The 21911-nt window shown below is 33.7% G+C and overlaps 1 protein-coding gene across 1 annotated transcript in view; it reads right to left on the bottom strand.

The window, feature by feature from the left end:
• Positions 1 to 20046: 20046 nt before the first annotated feature.
• Positions 20047 to 21911, bottom strand: part of LOC138308314 (sperm-associated antigen 7 homolog) — a 40559-nt gene continuing 38694 nt past the window's right edge. The window contains exon 7 of the mRNA XM_069249307.1: positions 20047 to 21288. Within this exon, the coding sequence (XP_069105408.1) occupies positions 21119 to 21288 (170 nt within the window). The 3' untranslated portion in view covers positions 20047 to 21118. The remainder of the gene's footprint in view (positions 21289 to 21911) is intronic.

Here is a 21911-nt window from a genome sequence, read left to right as displayed (position 1 = left end):
TTGTCGTCTTGTCGTCTTGTCGACTTGTCGCGGTTCGAAAACGCGACAAGTCGACATTTTAGCTGTTAAATGTCAGGTTGTCGCAGTTTGAGACCGCGACAACTCGACAAGGCGACAACACGACAAGACGACAACACGACAAGGCGACAACATAACAACACGAGATGGCCGTAATCAGCCACCATATAAAACGCATCAAAAGACGACTGGGATTGAAAACAAATATGTGTGAAAGTCCTTTGGATGTGATTGTAGAAAAATATTGATGTTGCGTAAAGAAGGTTATTCAAATCTCGAATACAGATCCATGTGGCGTATGCTGAATGTATTTCACAGAATACGTGCTACACACGTAGCTACGGTGGATCATCTTTAATGTTGCGATTCATGTACTAAGTTTGTGGAGATTCACTTTCAGGGAATGAAAATTTTACACAATTAACTTTCGATGTATCGTCAAACCTCTTCAAAGTTCTCGCTGTATCAAACCTTTTGCTTGGTCCTGAATTTCTTCACACCATTCCATTTCAATCCTTGGCGTTAATACGGTAGTAAATTGATCGGTCTAAATCAATGTATTTGTGTATGTTGTATCCAAGTACTTTCGGTTCCTCCTTTATAATTCCAATTTTATAACGCGTTTTTGTTTTTGTAACCAACAGTGTATGAACGAAAGTGTATAGTATAATCATTAGTTGCTTTTTGTATCGTACATGACTTGTGAGTATCGAAGCGGGATGATATACATAATAGACGTCCTTATAACATGTATATTAACAAATTTATGAACATGATTTTGAAAAGAATGTTAGCAATAGAACATGATTTTGAAAAGAATGTTAGCAAAAGAAGTATAATCACTGAATTACGATCAAAACTGCGATGTGTTTTCGGAGGAAATTGCGTTTTCCTCCGTTTTTCCTGAACTAAATTTTATAATTGTAACTTAAATGAGTAATTTGATTACAGTTTCTTCATTCTACATTATTCGTAATTAGAAAGCGGCTTAAACATAACTTAAAATATGCATACTACTATGCAGATAGAACAGTTTGTTAAAGCGCCATCCCTGGATGTTCTTTTGCAAGTTAGTAAAAAGGATTTACTGTTATTGGGTAAACATTTAGGCTAACTATCAAAACTAATTTGAGGAAAGCTGAAATAAGGAATGTAATTATAAGATATTTTGATGACAATGACAAATTTGACTCTAGTGCATTAGATAGTAAAGACGAAACAGTCAATTCAGAAATTCAAATTAGACAAATGGAACTTGAACATGAAATGAAACTAAGACAAATGGAAATAGAAAAGGAATTAAAAGAAAAAGAAAGAGATCAGATGTTAGAGCTAGAGAAGCATAAAATTCAAGCTGAAACAGAACTTAGAATGAAAGAATTAGAACTAGCATCTCAGGACAGTTCAAGTAATCCAACTTTTAGGGGTTTACAAGGAAACAGAGGTTTTGATGTTAGTAGAAACATAAGGTTAGTTCCTCCTTTTCAAGAGAAAGAAGTTGACAAGTATTTTCTGCATTTTGAGAAAATAGCTGATAGTATGAAATGGCCTGAAGATAAGCTTACAATGCTTCTTCAGAGTGTCCTGATTGGTAAAGCTAGAGACATTTATTCTTCTTTATCTGTAGATGAGATCTCAAATTACCAAGTAGTCAAGAAAGCTATTTTGAAAGCTTATGAGTTAGTTCCTGAGGCTTACCGCCAGTAATTTCGAAACTCGAGAAAGAGAGATGAACAAACTCATGTAGAATTTGCCAGAGAAAAAGAACAATTATTTAATAGGTGGTGTGATTCTAAAGAAATTGATGAGGATTTCGGTAAATCGAGGCAATTATTGTTGATAGAGGAGTTTAAACGTTGTGTCCACATAAACATAAAAACTCACTTAGATGAGAGAAAAGGTGAAGCAGCTACAATGGCTGATGATTACGCTCTCACCCACAAAGGCTCATTTGTTAAAAACAGTTCTCAAGACAAAAACAGTACCACAGGTACTAGTAAATTTGGTCAGCCTAGGAACCCAACCTTTAGTGGGCCTTCTAACGAAAAACCTAAATTAGGTGATAAGACTAAGTCTGATTCTAAAACAGATCAAAGGGCAGGTGTGGGGTCTCCTTCTGGTCCTGTTTGTAATTACTGCAAGAAAGTAGGACATATTATGTCTGAATGTTATTATCTCCAGCGTAAGGGGCAAAGGCGTAAACAGTCAGTTCCTTCTGTGTTAGCTATGTCAAAGCCTAGTCAGAAACTTAGTGATATTGTGGAAGATTCTAAAGTGTCTGTTGAGATTAAGAGCTCAGAGTCTTATAGTGTCTTGGAGAAGTACTCTCCATTCATTTCTGAAGGTTTTGTTTCACTTATTAGTGATATCACCAACTTGAAACCTGTGAAGATTTTGAGAGATACTGGGGCTTCTCATTCTTTAATATAAGATGGTGTAGTGCCTTTGTCTGAGGAGACCTCATCTGGTAGTAGTGTTTTGCTTCAAGGTGTAGAGTTAGGTTTTGTTAATGTGCCTCTCCATTGTGTTTATTTAAAGTCAGACTTGGTAACTGGGCCTATCACCATTGGTGTTAGACCGGAACTTCCCATAGAGGGCGTGTCGCTCATTTTAGGCAATGACTTATCTGGAGAGAAAGTTAGGGTAGATCCCTTAGTGTCCAGTATTCCAGATAAAACAGGTGATGCTGAGAATATTCAACAGGAATTTCCTGGTATTTTCCCTTCTTGTGCTGTAACTCGTTCAATGAGTAAGAAGGTTTCTGATGTTGCAGTAGTTGAGGATCATTATAGTCCAGGGTTAGGTGACACTTTCTTGGCTCATGATATAGAGGATATCGGGGGCAAGTGTGATCTTTTCAGCAATCCTGTAGACTTTGATAGTGATGGAGTTGTTCCTAACAAGGGTACTTCTTTGTCTGACATGATGAGTAAATCATCTTTGTCTAGAGAGGAGCTTATAGTAGAACAGGAAAAAGATCCTGAAATCTCCGTACTGTGTTATCGGGCTTTGAGAGAGGAGGAGGCGGAGAAAGTCCCGGTTTGTTACTTCCGTAGGTCATGCGTGTTGATGCGCAAGTGGCGCCCCCTGATGTGTCTCCTGAAGAAGACTGGAAGGTTGTCAATCAAATAGTTGTCCCACCGAGGTATAGGCAAGATATTCTGAGTTTGTCTCATGACGTACCTATGGCAGGGCATTTAGGTGTGACCAAGACTTATAACAGGATCTTAGATCACGTCTTTTGGCCCAAGTTGAAACGGGATGTGGCTGATTTTTGTAGGTCTTGTCATACTTGTCAGGTGGTAGGGAAACCTAATCAGAAAATCCCTGTTGCACCTTTGCATCCCATTATAGCATTTGAGGAACCATTTAGTAGAGTCATTATAGACTGTGTAGGTCCTCTACCCAAAACAAAGTCTGGGAATGAGTATCTTTTAACTATTATGTGTGCTTCCACACGCTTTCCTGAAGCCATTCCACTCAGAAATATTAAGGCCCCTAACATAGTCAAGGCTTTGGTTAAATACTTTACACTGGATGGTCTTCCAAAAGCTGTCCAATCGGACCAAGGTTCGAATTTCATGTCTGGGATTTTTCAACAAGTCATGTACCAGCTCCAGATCAAGCAGTATAAGTCTAGTGCTTATCATCCAGAGTCTCAGGGTGCTTTAGAACGTTTTCATCAGACATTGAAGAATATGATGAGATCTTATTGTTTTGAAAACAAAAGAGATTGGGACGAAGGCATACACATGTTGTTGTTTGGCGTTAGAGAATCTGTACAAGAATCTCTTGGTTTCAGTCCCTTTGAACTTGTGTTTGGACACACTGTACGTGGTCCGTTGAAATTTTGAAAGACAAAATTTTGGACGAACATTCTAAAGTGAATCTCTTAGAGTATGTGTCTAACTTTAAGCAAATGTTGACAAGGGCATGTGAATTGGCAAAAGAAAATTTGGCCCTTACTCAAACCAAAATGAAAACATGGTATGATAAAGATGCCCGTGCAAGAAGTTTTGATCCAGGTGACAAAATTTTGGCTTTATTACCAATACCGAGTCAGCCTTTGCAAGCTAGATATTTTGGACCTTATGTTGTTGAGAAAAAGGTCGATGATGTTAACTACATTGTACAAACTCCAGGGAGGCGCAAGAAAACTCAATTATGTCATGTTAAAGTGCTTAAGAAATATGTAGATAGAGAAGAGAGCAAGACCTCTCAACCTATTGCTACTTTGGCCTCTGTACCATTGTAACGTTTTCGACCCTTATGGTCCTTTCACATTTGAGTTCTCTACATGTACATGTAGATATACACCTTGTGATAGCCACTCTTGTGGTCGGGTCCCGCTTTGTACCGTTACATACAATTTTTAGTTCGTTCCCAGCCTAGCACTGAACCGGAAGAAAACCAAAACAGAGTTTTACATCCAAATTGTTTTATTTATTAAAACATGAAATATTATGCCAGATTTATGATGGTTACATCTCCAGTGTATAGAAGAACCTTATAGGGTACAAGATGGTTGCTGTTACATAATATACATGTAAGTTCCTATAAACTACACACATACCAATACCAGTTTCAGAACGATCTCCATGGACATTGACATGTTTTTTATACTTTTAAATTTTACCTCTTTGCTATATAATATTAAATATATATACCCAAAGACTGGAAGCATATATTTAAAAAGCTAGGTATTTAAAAATCCGGTAATATCCGGATCGGTATAGACATCGTCTATAACTAGATCGGGTTACGTAATCTACCGGTGCTGAACCAGATCGGGTACACGCCTGGAACCGGTGCTGGTTCAAATATGTATCAGAAGTTTGTCAATGGAAACCTTTCGTTACCAGTATTGGTTAATTCACTGATCTAATTATGTACCATATTGCATTCTGAATCTGCCATGGTGAACAAGGGCTATTAGATCGCTCTGTGAATTGTAAAATGACAGTGCTTGTCTGACTGAGTCTGACTGTGTTTGAAACTGGAAGGGTCCAAACGATCACCCTTGTCAGCGCCGGTAGCTGGCATTTAATTTGTATAAATATGTTTCGTATTTTTAGGTATGCGATTCCCTGTGTATCAATTTACAGAGAATACATTTCAATGTTATCTTTAAATTAAGTAAGAAATAATAATTGCCAACAATATGACATTTTATGTATATATAAGAATATAAGAATTCGTGTAAGTAATGGATTGGAACAATGCCGAAATTTCCGAAGAAATTACAGCTCTTCCGAATGCCTCGGACTTCATTCGGCGCTTCTCATTTAAACACGGTATGTTTCCATTGTTAAAATCTTGTCGTTTTTGTCAATTAAGATAGCAGGTTTAGTTAGCATGTAAATAACGGTAGCTTACAATGTTAACATAAATTTATACAAATACTTTCTATGCACTATATATTTTAAACGGGCTGATCTAGGTCTTGGTGTGCAGGGGGGCGGGGCACAATTTGAGCACAGGAGTTTGACGTTCTGTCAATTATATATTGTATACATATATAAAAATACCCCTATATATAGTATATAGGGGTATTTTTTTATATATGTATACTATATATTATTGACAGAACGTCAAACTCCTGTGATTTGAGGGAAAAAAATCCCATATGATGGCATTGAGAATTCATTATGCTATTATTCTCAGATCTCAGCAAAATGTCGTATAGGCCTACTGCTTGTAAAAGTAATAATGTAAAGATGCTATAGCTTGTAGCCAAAAACACTCTCTAAGTGTTTAATTCAACAAATAACAACAAGAAACCTATATCAACATACAAATTATATTCTGACTTCATGCATTAAATTCAATTGTTATTTTTTAAACAATGATCATCACTTACAAGACTAGAATTGTGAAAGATTTTTAAGCTACACATTGAATTATTAATGATATATATATATATTCTTATGAATGATTGGAGTCCTACATCTTATAATTTAAAAAAAACTTGTTAAATTAAAATATGAAACCAATAATTTATATATTACACTACTACTACTATCACATTAGGTACTACTGCAGTAAGTCATAAGACTTAGCATTATATACTTTTATACATCAACACTATCATCATATTAGCTACTACTGCAGTAATTAAATCATAGACTTACAAACTGTGTACATTACCAACATACTACAAACCACAAGGTTGATGTGAAACTATTATCACATTAATAACTACTATTTTCATAAAATAATACTTAATAACATCATTATCACATATATCACCTATTGCTACTACTTCAGAAAGTCTTAAAATTGATAATATGATGTTAAATGTCTCTAATGTCAGTTAACACTCCATTGTATAAGTCTAATCCTCAAACAGGATATTTGGGACCTGCATTCTCCTTGGGTGTTTCCTGGCAAATTCTGTCACAATGTCAGTGACCCTATCACTGTCCTATGGATTGGATAAACATCAGTGCAAGAGCACTTAGTCTGTCCTGTCCCATGGTTGATCTCGGATAGGTTTTAAGAGTCGCAGACAACTTAAATACTTCTCTCACACTCACAGCTTGTCACCGGAAAAGGTTCCACATATCTTTAGAATGATGTGAATGATTCACATCATTCTAAGGATATGTAGATGTTTGAAAAGAAATCTTTGTCACAAGCCTTGGTGGTGGCAGAGAGGGATGAGGGTTTTTCTAGATTTTCCTTCCAAAATATTTTCCACTGTAGCAGGTAGAAAATCAATGAAGACGTGGAAGGCATCATGGCGTTTGACCCACCTATAGTTCTACATAACTCTTATGAGTTTGTGACGCTTGTTTATATAGAAAGAACAATATTCTTGTGATTAAGCAAGTGATTAAGATGTCTCGACATACTATATCACAAGCCCTCCACCTCTGAGTTGCAAGTTTGAATCCCATGTGGGGTAGTTGCCAGGTACTGACCACTGGTCTGTTTTTTCTCCGGGTACTCCGACTTTCCTCTACCATCTAAATCTTGCACAAATATTTTGCAAACTTTTAAATTAGATAAAGTTCTACCATATTCAATATTCCAGATGTTATTATCAATGACGTTATATCCACCTCTGGACTTTCTAATAGTAAAACTGGAGATGGTTCAGTTTAAAATCTGCTTTCAGCATATTAGCTGAATGAGACATTCAAATTCTTGGCTTTTAATATAAATATTTAATCTCATTCAGCTAATATGCTGAAAACAAACATTAGACCGAGTTTGTACATGTATGTTTACGTAATCCACTACAAGTTACTTTTTAAATTTAGGAAATAGGATTTTTACTTCTAAAATTATACCTAAATTGCAATCAAATAATTGTAACGTAATTACTAAGCAGGCTGATGTCTTGGAGGAAGTTAAGAAATTTTATTAAAAATTGTATGATTCTAATGATGAAATAGCAGATGTAAATTTAAATGAGCTCTTAGATCCTTAAAATATAAATAAGATTAATGAACATGATTCTGAAAATTTAGAAGATCATATCACACTAGAAGAGTCTGGTAAAACACTTAAAAACATGAAAAATAATAAATCTCCATGGATAGATGGTTTCACAGTAGAGTTCTTTAAATGTTTCTGGAAATCCATAGGTAATTTTGTTGTTCTTTCTATAAAGTTAGGTTATAAGAATGGTATTTTATCTATCTCACAACAAGGAGGCATTATTTTATGTATTCCAAAGGGAGATAAACCCATTTTATCGCTCACCTGGTTTGTAATGTCAAGTAATGTTCTGAATACAGATTCATTTACCTCTACTTGATTTATAGGGCGACTACCCCTCCTGGTATCAAATTTGGTTTTAATCTATGCAGAACACTAGGACAAGTAGCGATTTATAGGATTAACCTCTATTTCCCCTAATGGGCCATGCCCCTCCTGCCCCCGGGGGGTCAGAGCCAAAATTCATACAAGCTCTGTTCCCCTTCCCCAAAGGATGTTTAGCAAATCTAAAGGCTCCAAAGTGTTTTATAATAGTCTGATAAAAACCAATATTGTACCATCAGGACAAAAGAAATTCCATTTATGATTATAAAAAAAACACAAAATTCCAGTGGTTTCAATGTAGAGTTAATCATACGTATTCTGGCAACTAATTCTTTCTTATTTAAAGCTCAAATTGTTCAGTCACCTATATATGTGTACACTTTGCAACTCGGAATATGAAACTATTACACACTTGCTTTGGGAATGTCAAGAGGTGCAAAAACTTCTTGTGAGTCTTGAAACCCTTTTAGACACTTTTTTTCTTCCTTTTAGTTTCAATAAAAAATCTTTCCTTTTTGGGCTTCTCCTTCAAAATGTAAATAGTATTTTTTTTTAGAATTGATAATGAAATACTCATTATAGTGAAACACTATATATATAATGCGTTAATGTCTTCACAAATCTTTAAATTCTCTACTTAATGCTATTCAAGACTATCATAATGCTCAAAAATGTTTGGCTTATAACAAAGGAAATGTTTATGTAGTGAAATTTTGAAAGGAATGGCAAAAATGGGAAAAACTTGTTTTGCTATAATTAATGTATAATTAATTAATTTTCTTTCTCCTCTCTGTTTCTCTCTCTCATATGGACCAGTAAAATCTTATATATCAACCACACAAGCCAATGATATCTCTTTGGTCTACAGTCAAGCCCCTAATCGGAGTAGGGGCAAGATTATCTCCCCTTACAATTTCCAACAATGACATGTTGTCAATATTGGGTATGTAGCTTGCTTGAATGAAGGGCTTATAAGTTTGTTTAAATGAATGACATTGACTGTCATTCAAGGTCACAGGGGTCAAATGGCTATAATATTTAAACCACTTCTTACCAATAACTAAGATGCCTAGAAACTCGATATTTGATCTTAATATCTTGCTTGGATGAAGGGCTTATATAAATAGAACATGCAATAGGTTGATCAAATAAATGACCTTGACCAATGACCATCATTCTAAATCACAGGGATCAGATAGGCTGAAAAAAAAGTTTTGTCACTTTGGGCATGCAGCTTGCTAGAATGAAGAGCTAATATGTTGTTCAAATGAATGACCTTAACTGTTATTCAATGTTGCATGGGTTAAATAGGCTAAAATCTTTAAACCACATGGACAGCACAATTTAATGACAATACATGTATTCTTGATAATTACTCATAAATACAAAACACAACAGTAACAGAAGAGTCTTAGATATATAGACTCAGATAGTGTAAGTGTGAATGGAGTTGCAAAATTGCAAGCAATTCTTGGACAGAATTATTTCTGTAAAAAATTTCACAATTTTTTGCTAAAGTTAAAATCTGTGTAATGCAATAATAATAGAAATCCCCAATTTCTGGTAGTAGTATAATCTATTCATTTTGGAATAAGAGAGAAATTCATCTTGTAACAGTAATGACTTTGATACTCAATCTAGTTTTGCAAAGATTTTTAAAACTGAAAGTGGGACATTTTTGTAGAATGCCTCATATATAAATAATTTCATTTTAAAAGGAAGTGTTTAATACTGCTTATTGCTTGATTTTGCAATCATTGAATGATAAATACACTGTATATATGGCATGAATCAAATTGCTTTCAAATGATTTAATTCTGATATTGAGTTGTCAGCACAGAAATCCCAAACATTTTTAACAACTAATAAACAATGTATTCAGTATTTCCCCCTATCCTGTTACTATAAATGTTACTTATTTGGTTGATTGTAAGGTCTAAAGGTCCCTCTACCAAAATGGTGAATTTCATGGCCGTGGGGTATCAGATTTTCTCATGGGGAGGGGGGCAAATTTACTATAGTTTATATAGGGAAAACACATTCATGAGCATTATTTGCTCAGTTTTCATAGGAAATGAATAAAACTTTGGGTGCAATTGGGCCAATAATATAGTGTTTACAATGTATATAATGTCTTTTGTTTCATTCTGTATCAGAACTCATGATCAGGTGACCGTTTGTAATCATTTGTTATCATTTAATCAATATAGTAGGTAAGCATAGAACTACAGGTACTTACACAAATGTCATACACTTTTACACTACATTTATCCTCAATATTCCAAGGGTTACTATCACTGCTGTTATATCCACCCCTAGAATATTTCATAGCAAAACCGTTCTGTTGAAAAAAAACCCTGACCAATTACAGGCCTGTTGAGATTTCCTTTGAAGATCAGAGAGAGCTACACCCAAATTCAAAACCACACAGTCAACTATGGTGAAGTTATACCGCTCTTTAGATGTACATCAAAGAATCAAATTACCTGTGTTTTTGTGGCCTCCAATTTTCCTATGAGATAGTCCAGAGGTGGATATAACGTCAGAAATAGTAACCCCTAGAGTATGAAGGATAATCTACACTCAAGCTTCTATAATCTTTTATTGTATGCTACTCACTGCATTCATAATGGCTTTAATGGGGGTGGGGGACAAAAACTGAGTCAGTGTCAAAACAAAATGCATGAGAAACAAAGAGAACAAAAAATATATATACATGTTGATAAATATTGATTTTAAAGAGGATAAAAATATACACAAAATTTAAAAGAACACCAACAATCACACACACAACAGAGTTTTTACACACACACACACACACACACACACACACACACACACACACCCACACCCTCACCCACACACACCCTCACACACAAATACACACAAATGAAAAGAAGAAGAAGAAGAAGAAGAAGAAGGAAAAGATGAAAAAATAGTTTATTAGTCTTGTATTTCTATTTCAAAGGATATTTTATTGAAGCTTCTTTCATAGTTTAACTGAATGATAGAACGTACAACTTGTATATTATAAAACAATATATGACAGCATAGATGTATAGTTACAAATATTATTACTTCGAATTGATATTAAATTCGATGTATGAGTTGTCATGTTATAGACTTGGGCATACACAAGACATTTATTTAAATTTCATGAAAAAAAAACATGCATGTATTTGATACCAATATTCGTTTTCTCTTTCCAAGTACACTGTATCTGTAGATATATATTTTTATAAGCAAAATAATTTAGTCAAGTTTTAAAAGCTGAACTATTAAAATTATTCATATTTTTTTGATTTAGTCAATATGGAATAAAAACAGCATCCAATAATTAAAATTATTCATATTTTTTTGATTTAGTCAATATGGAATAAAAACAGCATCCAATACATTGTATTATGTCAAATCTTTCTAGAAGGTTTTGGAATATATTACCAAAACAAGAGACATGTGGTCCTATATGGTCATCTGATTCGACAGCTATGACATTGAATGAAGGTCAAGGACATCCAGCTTGTAGGCCTTCATCCCAGCATGTCACAGTCCCAATATCAGGTATCTAGGCTTAGGCCTCTTAGATATTCACAAAAAAATTGTGTAAAGATTTGACATTCTCACCCCTGTGACATTGAATGAAGGTCAAGGTTATTCATTTGAATAAAATTGGTATACCTTCATACCAGCATGATCGATACATGTCTAATATGAGTAACGCCTTTCGGTAATTGAGAAGAAGTTGCAATTGTTTGGATGAAAAGTTCAGTCAGATGATCTAATATATAGGTGCATGTATATGTGTATACCTATATATGACTTAACACTGCATATCTATATATACCCAATGTAGATAGGTAATATTAAGGTGACAATGTTAAATGGATAGAATAATTATTAGTGTGGTCATTCAACTACTACTAATACTTTTTTGTTGAAAACTATTATTAAAAACAAAGTTACTTATAAAATACATTGTATCTATTATACAGTGTATTATAATAATTAAATACATATATCAAGTCCAAGAAAAGGGAAAATATAAGAATTAATTAGATATTTCAATTTGTTAGTCAGTAACAGAAACAACAAAATCATACATGTATGGAAGAATTAATTATATAGCATTTAACAACAAGTTTATTGTTGTAAATTTATATGGGGGAGATATATATACATGTGATATATATATACATGTGATATATATATAGACATGTGATAGATATATAGACATGTGATAGATATATAGACATGTGATAGTTATATAGACATGTGATAGATATATAGACATGTGATAGATATATAGACATGTGATAGATATATAGACATGTGATAGTTATATAGACATGTGATAGATATATAGACATGTGATAGATATAGACAGGTGGTAGTTATATAGACATGTGATAGATATATAGACGTGATAGATATATATAGATGTGATAGATATATAGACATGTGATAGATATAGACATGTGATAGATATATATAGATGTGATAGATATATAGATGTGATATATATATAGACATGTGATAGATATATAGACATGTGGTAGTTATATAGACATGTGATAGTTATATAGACATGTGATAGATATATAGACATGTGATAGTTATATAGACATGTGATAGATATATAGACATTTAATTGAATGTAAAATTATTTCCAAGGTCACTTTACATGTATATGTACAATTTTAAATACACATCTGTACATCCCAATTATACCCCCCCAAAAAAGTACATGTACAATGGATATGGTTTTGAGGAGAGGGAGAAACCAACATCATATTTCTTAAATTTAGAAAACAAAAATTTCACTTCTAAGATCATACCTAAAATACAAAAAGATAATGGAAATATTATAACTAAACAAGAGGAAGTCCAGTCTGAAGTAAGATTATTTTATGGAAATCTTTATAAGTTTAGGGAGACTGATACTATTGACTTAGAAGTACATTTAGAAAATTGTAATATTCCAAAATTAAGTAATATTGAGTCAGATAGCTTAGAGGGTAAGATAACGTTTGAGGAAGCAGGAAAAGTTCTAAGAGGTATGAAAAATAATAAAAGTCCAGGGTCAGATGGTTTCACTTCAGAATTTTTAAAAGTTTTTTGGAAAAAGTTAGGTAGTTTTGTTGTGCGCTCTTTAAATCATGGTTTTTTAGTAGGTCAATGTTCAGTTACCCAAAGACATGGAATTATTGTGTGTATTCCCAAGGGAGATAAGCCACGCCACTTCTTAAAAAACTGGAGGCCAATTACTCTCTTAAATATTACATATAAAATTGCTTCAGGGGTAATTTCACAAAGAATCAAAACAGTTTTAGGTAAAATTATCAATGAAGATCAGACTGGCTTTTTATCTGGTAGGTATCTGCACAGTGTATGATGTAATGCAATATGTTGAAGATTTTAATATTCCAGGTATGTTGATGTTAGTAGATTTCAAAAAGGCTTTTGAGTCCGTTTCATGGAGATTTATTGATAAAGTTTTTTAACTATTTGAACTTTGGACCAGAAATAAGAAAGTGGTTAAAATTATTTAACAATAATGTATATTCTTCAATTAAGCAAGGGGGGATTTATCGGAACGTATCAGTATTGAAAGAGGTTGCCATCAAGGAGATCCAATAGCTCCCTACATTTTTATTATATGTGCAGAAGTGCTAGCTGCAAGAATTAAAAATAATAATCATATTAAAGGCATTGATGTAGATAATGTACCAATTTTGAATGTGCAATATGCAGATGACACTGGTTTGATACTAGATGGGTCAGAGAGGTCTCTTAATGAGTCTAAATCGGAGTTGAATAACTATGCAAAAATTTCAGGTTTAAATATTAATACTAGTAAAACACACGTTATATGGTTAGGGAGCTATAAATACAGTGATGTAACATATAGGCCAGATTTGAATTTACAGTGAGGGAAAACCACATTTACATTTTTGGGGGTTGAATTTTCAGTTGATTTAGATCAGACACCAAAAATGAATTTTGACAAAAAAATTCTAAAACTCAAATCACTTCTTACTGCTTGGAAGAGGCGGAGCTTGACTCCGATTGGGAAAATCAATGTTATTAAATCTTTATTGATCTCGTAACTTAATTATCTATTTATAACCTTACCAAACCCACCAGAAAAACATTTAGCTACAATAAATTCTTTAAAAGCAAAAAGGGTGTGAAAGACTTCTATAGGTTTATCATAACTCCATCAACAACTCCAACAGGTACTAGAAAATGGAATTTGAGCTTTAACTTTGATATAGAAATGTGGTTAAAAATATATACTCTTCCATTTAAGGTAACAAAAAATTACAAATTGATATGGTTTCAAGTCAGAATTATTCATCATATATTAGTTACTAATACCTTCCTTCATAAGATAGGAATAAATCCTAGTCCTATGTGTACTTTATGTAATACTAAAAGGGAGACAATTATACATTGCCTATGGGAATGCAATGAGGTGCAAACTCTGCTTCAAAATTTTGAAACGTTATTAGATTTATTGTTTATTCCCTTTGCATATAATAAAGATTCATTTCTTTTTGGAATAGTTTTACAAAATTTTGATAATTATGAAACATTACATTTATAAAACCATGTCTTAGCAACTCTTTAAATACCAATGCTCTTATTAATGTAATTAAGGATAATTTTTTAGTTCATATATAGTTAATATATGTTTTTTAGTCAAAATGACCGTGTTAAAAGGCAATTTGAAATAGGCTGGAGGAAATGGAAACCTTTATTGGACCTTTGAGTATATACCTTTACCCTAGTCTTTCACTTAGTCTTTTACTACTGCTAACTTACTTTAATTTTCTTTTTAATCTTTTGTTTGGGTTTATATAGCTGATCAGCACAAAGATTCTTCAGAACATTTTTTTTTTATCTATTTAGTATAAATATATTTAAACTGTAATATACATGTATGTGTAACGGTACCTCCTCCTCCCTCTTCTTTCTTCTTCCTTCTTATCTTTCTTCTTTAGTATGTCTGCTTGTCTGTCTGTCTGTCTGTCTATAAGTATGTGAGTGTGTGTGTGTGTGTGTGTGTGCGAGAGAGAGAGTGAGAGCATGCATATATGTGCGTAATGGTTGTATATATGTTATGGTGCTATATATGTTCTGTTATGCTAAGTATTTGTGTGTCATGCAATGCCACTGCCATGATGCTTATGCATATGTATGTACACATGTTTTGTATTATGTATGCATCATGCAGGAGTGTATGTATACATGTATGAGGGTACATATGTGCATATGTATGTGTGTATGCTTGTGTACACATGTGATGTTAGAGTTTGTTTGTATGCATGTACCTATGCATGCATGCACGTATGTATGTATGTATGTATGTCTGCATGCATGTATGTGTATTGTGTCATGTTAGTACACATACATGCATATTATGCAGATTATATTAACACCATGGCATGCTATGTAATGTTTTATATATGATGTATCATAACGTACAACTTGGTGTTTTAAGTATTGTGAATGAGTGTGTATGCAAGTGTTTGTGTGTTCGGTGTCCATTTATATATACTGTGTAAAATGTTTGAAAATAAAAAATTTAAAAAAAAAAGAATTCAAAATCTACGATATAAAATTCTCCATAGAATTCTAACTACAAATACTTTTTTACACCAAATTAATGTAATTGATGATGATTATGTACCTTCTGTAAGAACTCTTCAGAGACTTTTGAACACTTACTGTTTTATTGTGGCAAAGTAGACAAAATATGGAAAGAATTCAAAAATTGGTTAAATAATATAAGCCAAAACAACTTTCATATAGGTGAAGATTTGGGAATAAGAGATATACTATTTATTTGTGAAATCGGACCACCTGTTATTAATCATTTGATACTAATAATCAAATACCATATTTATAACTGTCGCTTCAGGAAGATCCAACCAAATTTTGAGAGCTGTAAGAAACAGTTTTGTAAAATAAAACAAATTGAAAAAATAGTGGCTACTGAAAATAACACTGTTAATGAATTTACCCAAAAATGGTTCCCCTTAACTATTTAACTACTTTATTAATTTTTTTTAAAATGAAAAATATCAGAAAAACAAACATTTGTTTTTTTTTTATATTATGGGCAACTAGATATTTTTCTTGTGCTAAAAAAAGGTGTTGTTTATGTTTGTGTTATTTTGTTGTTGTTTTGTTGTCTCCTATACATGTGGCATATGTGGAACTATCTATGTACCAATTATGGTTACAACAAAATTAGCTCTTCAAGAAGGTCAATATCTCATACTACCCTAGCCAATAAATTGCAAAAAATATATTTAAGAAAATGTGCTTATGACATATATGAACCTTCTTATGTATGAAATCTTATAAGGATTAATTCATTGGCTTTTATTAAAGTTACACATATACAATGCATGTATGTATACCCATGGTATGTGTGAATATATGTATATGAGTTAATTTAATTTCCCTATATTGCATATGCAGAATTGTTTTACTTCTTAATTTTTATCAACCAGTTTTAACTGACCCTTGTGGTAACACAATGGACTTTTATGGGTCATGGTGCTGCTGAAGATAAAAATAATTTGTTACTGCTATTGTGAAAAATTTATACATGTATGTGTTAAGTCTGTATTAGGGCCCAAAAGTGCGCGAACAACTATATATGTAAAAATACATGTAATATATGTGTACTGGTATAGGAAAATGAGTAATGGAACATATATGTATTTTTGAGGTATTTTTGAGGTTCCCCATTGATGATTGATACTGTACCTAGCGTCTTTTGTACACATACATGTAAGCAATTTATGTCTAAAGTTTCAGAAAATTAACAAGGTACGTGTATTTATAATAACATGACATAATCTTCAATCAGATGAATGCGACCATTATTGCATAGACACAGATTTAACTAGTTGTATTACGTACATGTCGTACGGCTCCTCTTGTCTGTTAAACGTTTTGAATATCGACTAAAGGAGACTCAAAACGATGCATAATTATGTTATAACATTATACTCTGTAACATCCACATGTTTAACTGTCTCAGGGGCCGCGGTGGCCGAGTGGTTAAGATGTCCCGACATATTACCACAAGCCCTCCACCTCTGGGATGCGGGTTCGAATCCCATGTGGGGCAGTTGCCAGGTACTGACCGCTGAACGGTGGTTTTTCTCCGGGTACTCCGGCTTTCCTCCACCAACAAACCTGGCACGTCCTTACATGACCCTGGCTGTTAATAGGACGTAAAACTAAACAAACAAGTTTAACTGTCTCAAAAGAAGTAGAGATTCTCTGTGCTACTTTCGGTTTGTGAATACATTCGAACTCCTCGGACTGTTTGAATGATTAGTTCCGGAGGCAAAATACGAAACGAAAGGGTAAAGGTCAAAACAAGGGTGATCATAAGCCAAATTGTTGAAACTGCCGCTACACGGCTATTTATAGTGAAAAACGTTGCCCGTGACAACGAGCTCGCGCTACTAAACTTAGTATCCCGCCTCCCGCACTAGAGAGTTCCGATTTCTCGCGGAAGATGACAACAGTCAGACGAGTCACAGAATCACGTAAAAGTTGTGTTTACAATGAAAATACCCATGGAAATATTGGATTAATTACTTACTTAAGACTTAAGGTATATATACTGTTTGCGAATTTGACTGAATATACTTGAAACTCTTATAATCGTACCTGAGTCGAGGCGGATCCATCCGGTGCCCCACTCGGACATGCTAAACAGCAATCGACACAAAAACCCGAATAGTTTTCTAACTTCTACGTTATATTGATATATATTTTGATAAATATGAGAGAACAATATTCGTTACACCATCACAAAGTGAAAGTACAGCTGATATTTGTAAATTAGACCAGAGATTTAAATACTATTTAAATCTCTGATTAGACTTAGATGGTGGTGTACATGTACAAGATGTAGGTTTAGACTGTGGTGTTAAGTTACAGAACTCAGATGTGCTCGCGAACTTGGACAAGAAACTATGTCATCTATCAGAAAAGGAACGCAATGACCTGAAAGATTTGATACTTGAGTATAAACATTTGTTTCCGGATACACCAGGCAAAACAGATGCTATCTAACATGACGTGGATGTAGGCGATGCGCCACCTGTCAAGCAACATCCTTACCGTGTCAATCCTTTGAAAGAAGAACATTTAAAGAAAGAAATTCAATACATGTTGGACAATGATATTATTGAACCAAGCAAAAGTGAATGGAGCTCTCCATGTGTTCTGGTGCCAAAGCCAGACAAGACATACCGGTTCTGTACCGACTTCAGAAAAGTAAACTCTGTCAGTAAAACAGATTCAGGATATTGGCAGGTGCCATTAACAGAAAGAGCTAAAGAAGTGTCGGCATTTGTAACCTCACAAGGTTTGTACCAGTACAAAGTTATGCCGTTTGGTATGAAGAATGCCCCGGCAACATTTCAACGTCTTCTTAACAGCGTGATATCAGACCTTGAAGGCTGCGATGGATACATTGATGACGTCATCAATTACCACGACACGTAGGAAGACCATCTACGCGGGATTCGTGAATTCTTCGAAAGACTCACTACCATGAAATTGACTGTTAACTTATTGAAATGTGAATTTTGTCATGCAACTGTTGAATTTTTAGGCCATGTTGTAGGACAGGGGCAGGTTAAACCTGTTCAGGCCAAAGTAGAATCAATTATAGATTTTCCAACTCCTGGAGGCAAGAGAGAGCTGATGAGATTTCTTGGTATGGCTGGATACTACAGAAAATTTTGTCAAAATTTCTGTTATAGCAGCTCCACTTACTGCTTTGTTAAAGAAAAATGTCAAATTGTTGGTCAGACGAATGTAAGTCTGCTTTTGAGAAATTGAAAGCCATACTATCAAACTCACCAGTTCTGACTGCTCCAGATTTTAATAAACAGTTTAAACTGTTTGTTGACGCCAGCGATGTAGGTGTTGGTGCTGTTTTGATGCAAGAAGGTTCTGAACAAATTGACCATTCAATTTGTTATTTCTCGAAAAAGTTTGACAAACACCAGAGAAATTATTCCACCATTGAGAAAGAATGTTTAGCGTTGATTTTGGCCTGGAACCCATTTGATGTATATCTCTGCACTACAGTTGTGCCTGTGTTGTTCTTCATCGACCACAACCCTTTGACTTTCATTGGGAAAATGAAAAACAAAAATCAAAGAATTCTCAGGTGGAGTTTGACTTTGCAAGAGTACAATCTTGACATCAAACATATCAAAGAGAAATATTCTGGCTGATGCTTTATCAAGGATTTAAATATGACTTGATATGTCAAGAAAGTTTCTTTTCCTTAAGGAGGGGTGTGTTATGTATGACACTAAATACATGTAGTTATGAGATAAGGGAGATAACTCCTATAGCTTTATTATCAATACATCCTATAAAGGTCATATCATTAATCTAGGTTATAGAACTTTCTAGAATATTATCCTGTATAAACAAATATGTTTGTAAACATGTTGATTATAAGTAGAGATCTAGAATGATCTATTTCCAGAAAGTTATGTGTGTGTTTATTTGTTTACTGTTTTTAGTTAGATATTTCTAGAAGTAGAAGGTTCTCCAATATTCTTGAATTAGGGTTTAGCTATATATACTCCAACTGTCCAAAGCTAATCAGAACTGTAATGAGACCTGTAATGAGACATATCAAGAATTGTACAGTGCCATATTAGATTCTATTGGGAGAGCTATTGTGACTTTATCTGTGGATTATTACAACACTTTGTGTGGATTTATTCATATTGCCTGAAACTTTACAAATCATCTGTGGACATATTCATTTTCCTCGTGGATTTGTGATTATTGTTAATTTGAAACCTGGAAGGATCAAGGATTATACCAGGACATTCGCATACAGATAAGTAACACTTTAAATCATCGTATTACTCTTGTACCACCACCAATTACTTTAGATATTGTAAACCATCTCTGTATAATATTGTATATATAATTAAATTGTGTTTTGAATTTAGCTGCTGGTTTCTCATTTCTGTTGTTCGTTCATGTAATAGAACATGCAGTAGAATCTGTCTAAAGCGACCACTCAAGGGAAATAGAAAAGTGGTCTCTTAATAGAGAGTGGTCTCTTAATAAAGTAGCTCAGGTAAAGGAGGTAGTTTGATGATGTAAAATATGAGTTGTCATTCATTGAATAAAGAATTATTCAGTGTATTATAAACATTTACAAAATATTACACAAAAAATATAGAGTTGGGTTTTTCAACATATTTTTTATTCAACAAATCTATATATAAAAAAAAAATCATTCAGTGATTTATTCAGATAATAATACCAATGTGGTTCTCATTCAGTGTTGCAACAGACAAAATATATTCGATGGGATTATTTGATGTATTGTGTATATATATTTTCTATGATTTTTTTATAATTATTGTTTATTAGTTTTAAATTTAATCATACTTTCTTAAAAGAATAATTTTTCATATCATGCTACACAATACATGTACACGCAAAATGTACTGATAGTAGATTTTTTTCAGCATTTTCAGCCCGAAAAAGTACCTGTGCATTTTACACTGGTGCGCAAATTATACAAGTTTTTAGGGTATTACTTTTTTTTTTTACTTTCTGAGAAAAAAGTGGTAGCAACAACTGTTTACAGACAGATGAAGGGTGATCGTGATATGAAATGGTCAACAGTTACCTTAGATGATAGCGGGCTACATATCCTGGAGTATCACATGAAATACCATTGAAGAGATCAACATATAGGGTATTGAGTAATCTAATGGAAATCATGATCAGGAAACTGTAAATGTACATGATTTAGCGGTAACGGTAGTTTAATTTAAGTGCTAATTCTTGTAAAGCTCTAAATTTTAGATACTTCTGTATTTCTGGTAATGAAATTGATCATTTACATCTGCGCTAAATAAATCATAATTTACAGTTTTTCCCATTTTGCTAAAACTTAACCACATTCAAATAAGTAAATTTACTGTATCTCCAAATAGACAATGAAGTGACTCAATAATATCCAATAACTTACTGGTATACATACCGTATAGCCAGATATTATTCACAGGTATGATTTTCGCCATTTCACGGAACATTGGTATGATCACGAAATTTTGATCAGCAAAGTGTTGAGAAATGGTTGAATCATACATACTCTTAAATCCAAACCGCAAAAAATAGGATTTTCTTGTTTTTAGATCAAATCGTGAAAATTTTGGGCTGCGAAAATAACCGGGTATATTAAACTCACAAATCTGATACACCCAAACGTGTCTGACTGAACAAAACACTAGAAACATTCAGGTCATAAAACAGAAGTATTAACAGAGTCTGTAGTCTGTTCAGTCGTGACATCATCATATGAACTACTGGACGCCACATCTTGACCAACATCTGTTTTCTGTTTTTTCTTTGCCCGAGTATCAGCTAAAACTTGCTCTATGGTTCGATGGTCTTTTTTATTTTCACTTGGCACTGAAAGGTACAGAAACATATTGAACGTGAGAAATTTCTCTGTAGTAACCAAATGACAGTAAAATTATGCATAATAAAAAAAATATTATTATACATTAAATACATTGTAACTATAAAAGTACAGAAGACTCAGTCTAAACTACATTACCTATTCAATCCAATAGGCGCCCAAATTGAAAACATGAAAAGGTGCTTTGCAAATGAAATCAAACAGAGAAACCTATAGTTTTCATAGTCAAAGTCTGTATTTAAGTCGGGGTAGCTGAAACTAAGGCTCAGAAAGGTGAGAGGCACTTACAGGGATGGGGGAGCCTATTGGATCGAATATGGTATTGACAAAACAACTGGAATTGTTCACAGTAACATTCCTGCCTCCCAGTGCTTCACTTACCCGTGTAATAATCCAAGTCAACCATGCATGGCTACTGACCACATGAAAGAGGTGATCAATTACAAAAGGTACACTGGACTGGACAAAGGCTGACCACAGGAAAGAGGTGATCAATTACAAAAGGTACACTGGACTTGACAAAGGCTGACCACAGGAAAGAGGTGGTCAATTACAAAAGGTATACTGGACTGGACAAAGGCTGACCACAGGAAAGAGGTGGTCAATAATTAAA

This window comes from Argopecten irradians, chromosome 14 (genome assembly GCF_041381155.1).
Source record: "Argopecten irradians isolate NY chromosome 14, Ai_NY, whole genome shotgun sequence".
Classification (NCBI taxonomy): Eukaryota; Metazoa; Mollusca; class Bivalvia; order Pectinida; family Pectinidae; genus Argopecten; species Argopecten irradians.
Note: the sequence above shows the minus strand (reverse complement) of the source record. Positions and strands in the feature narration are given on the sequence as shown.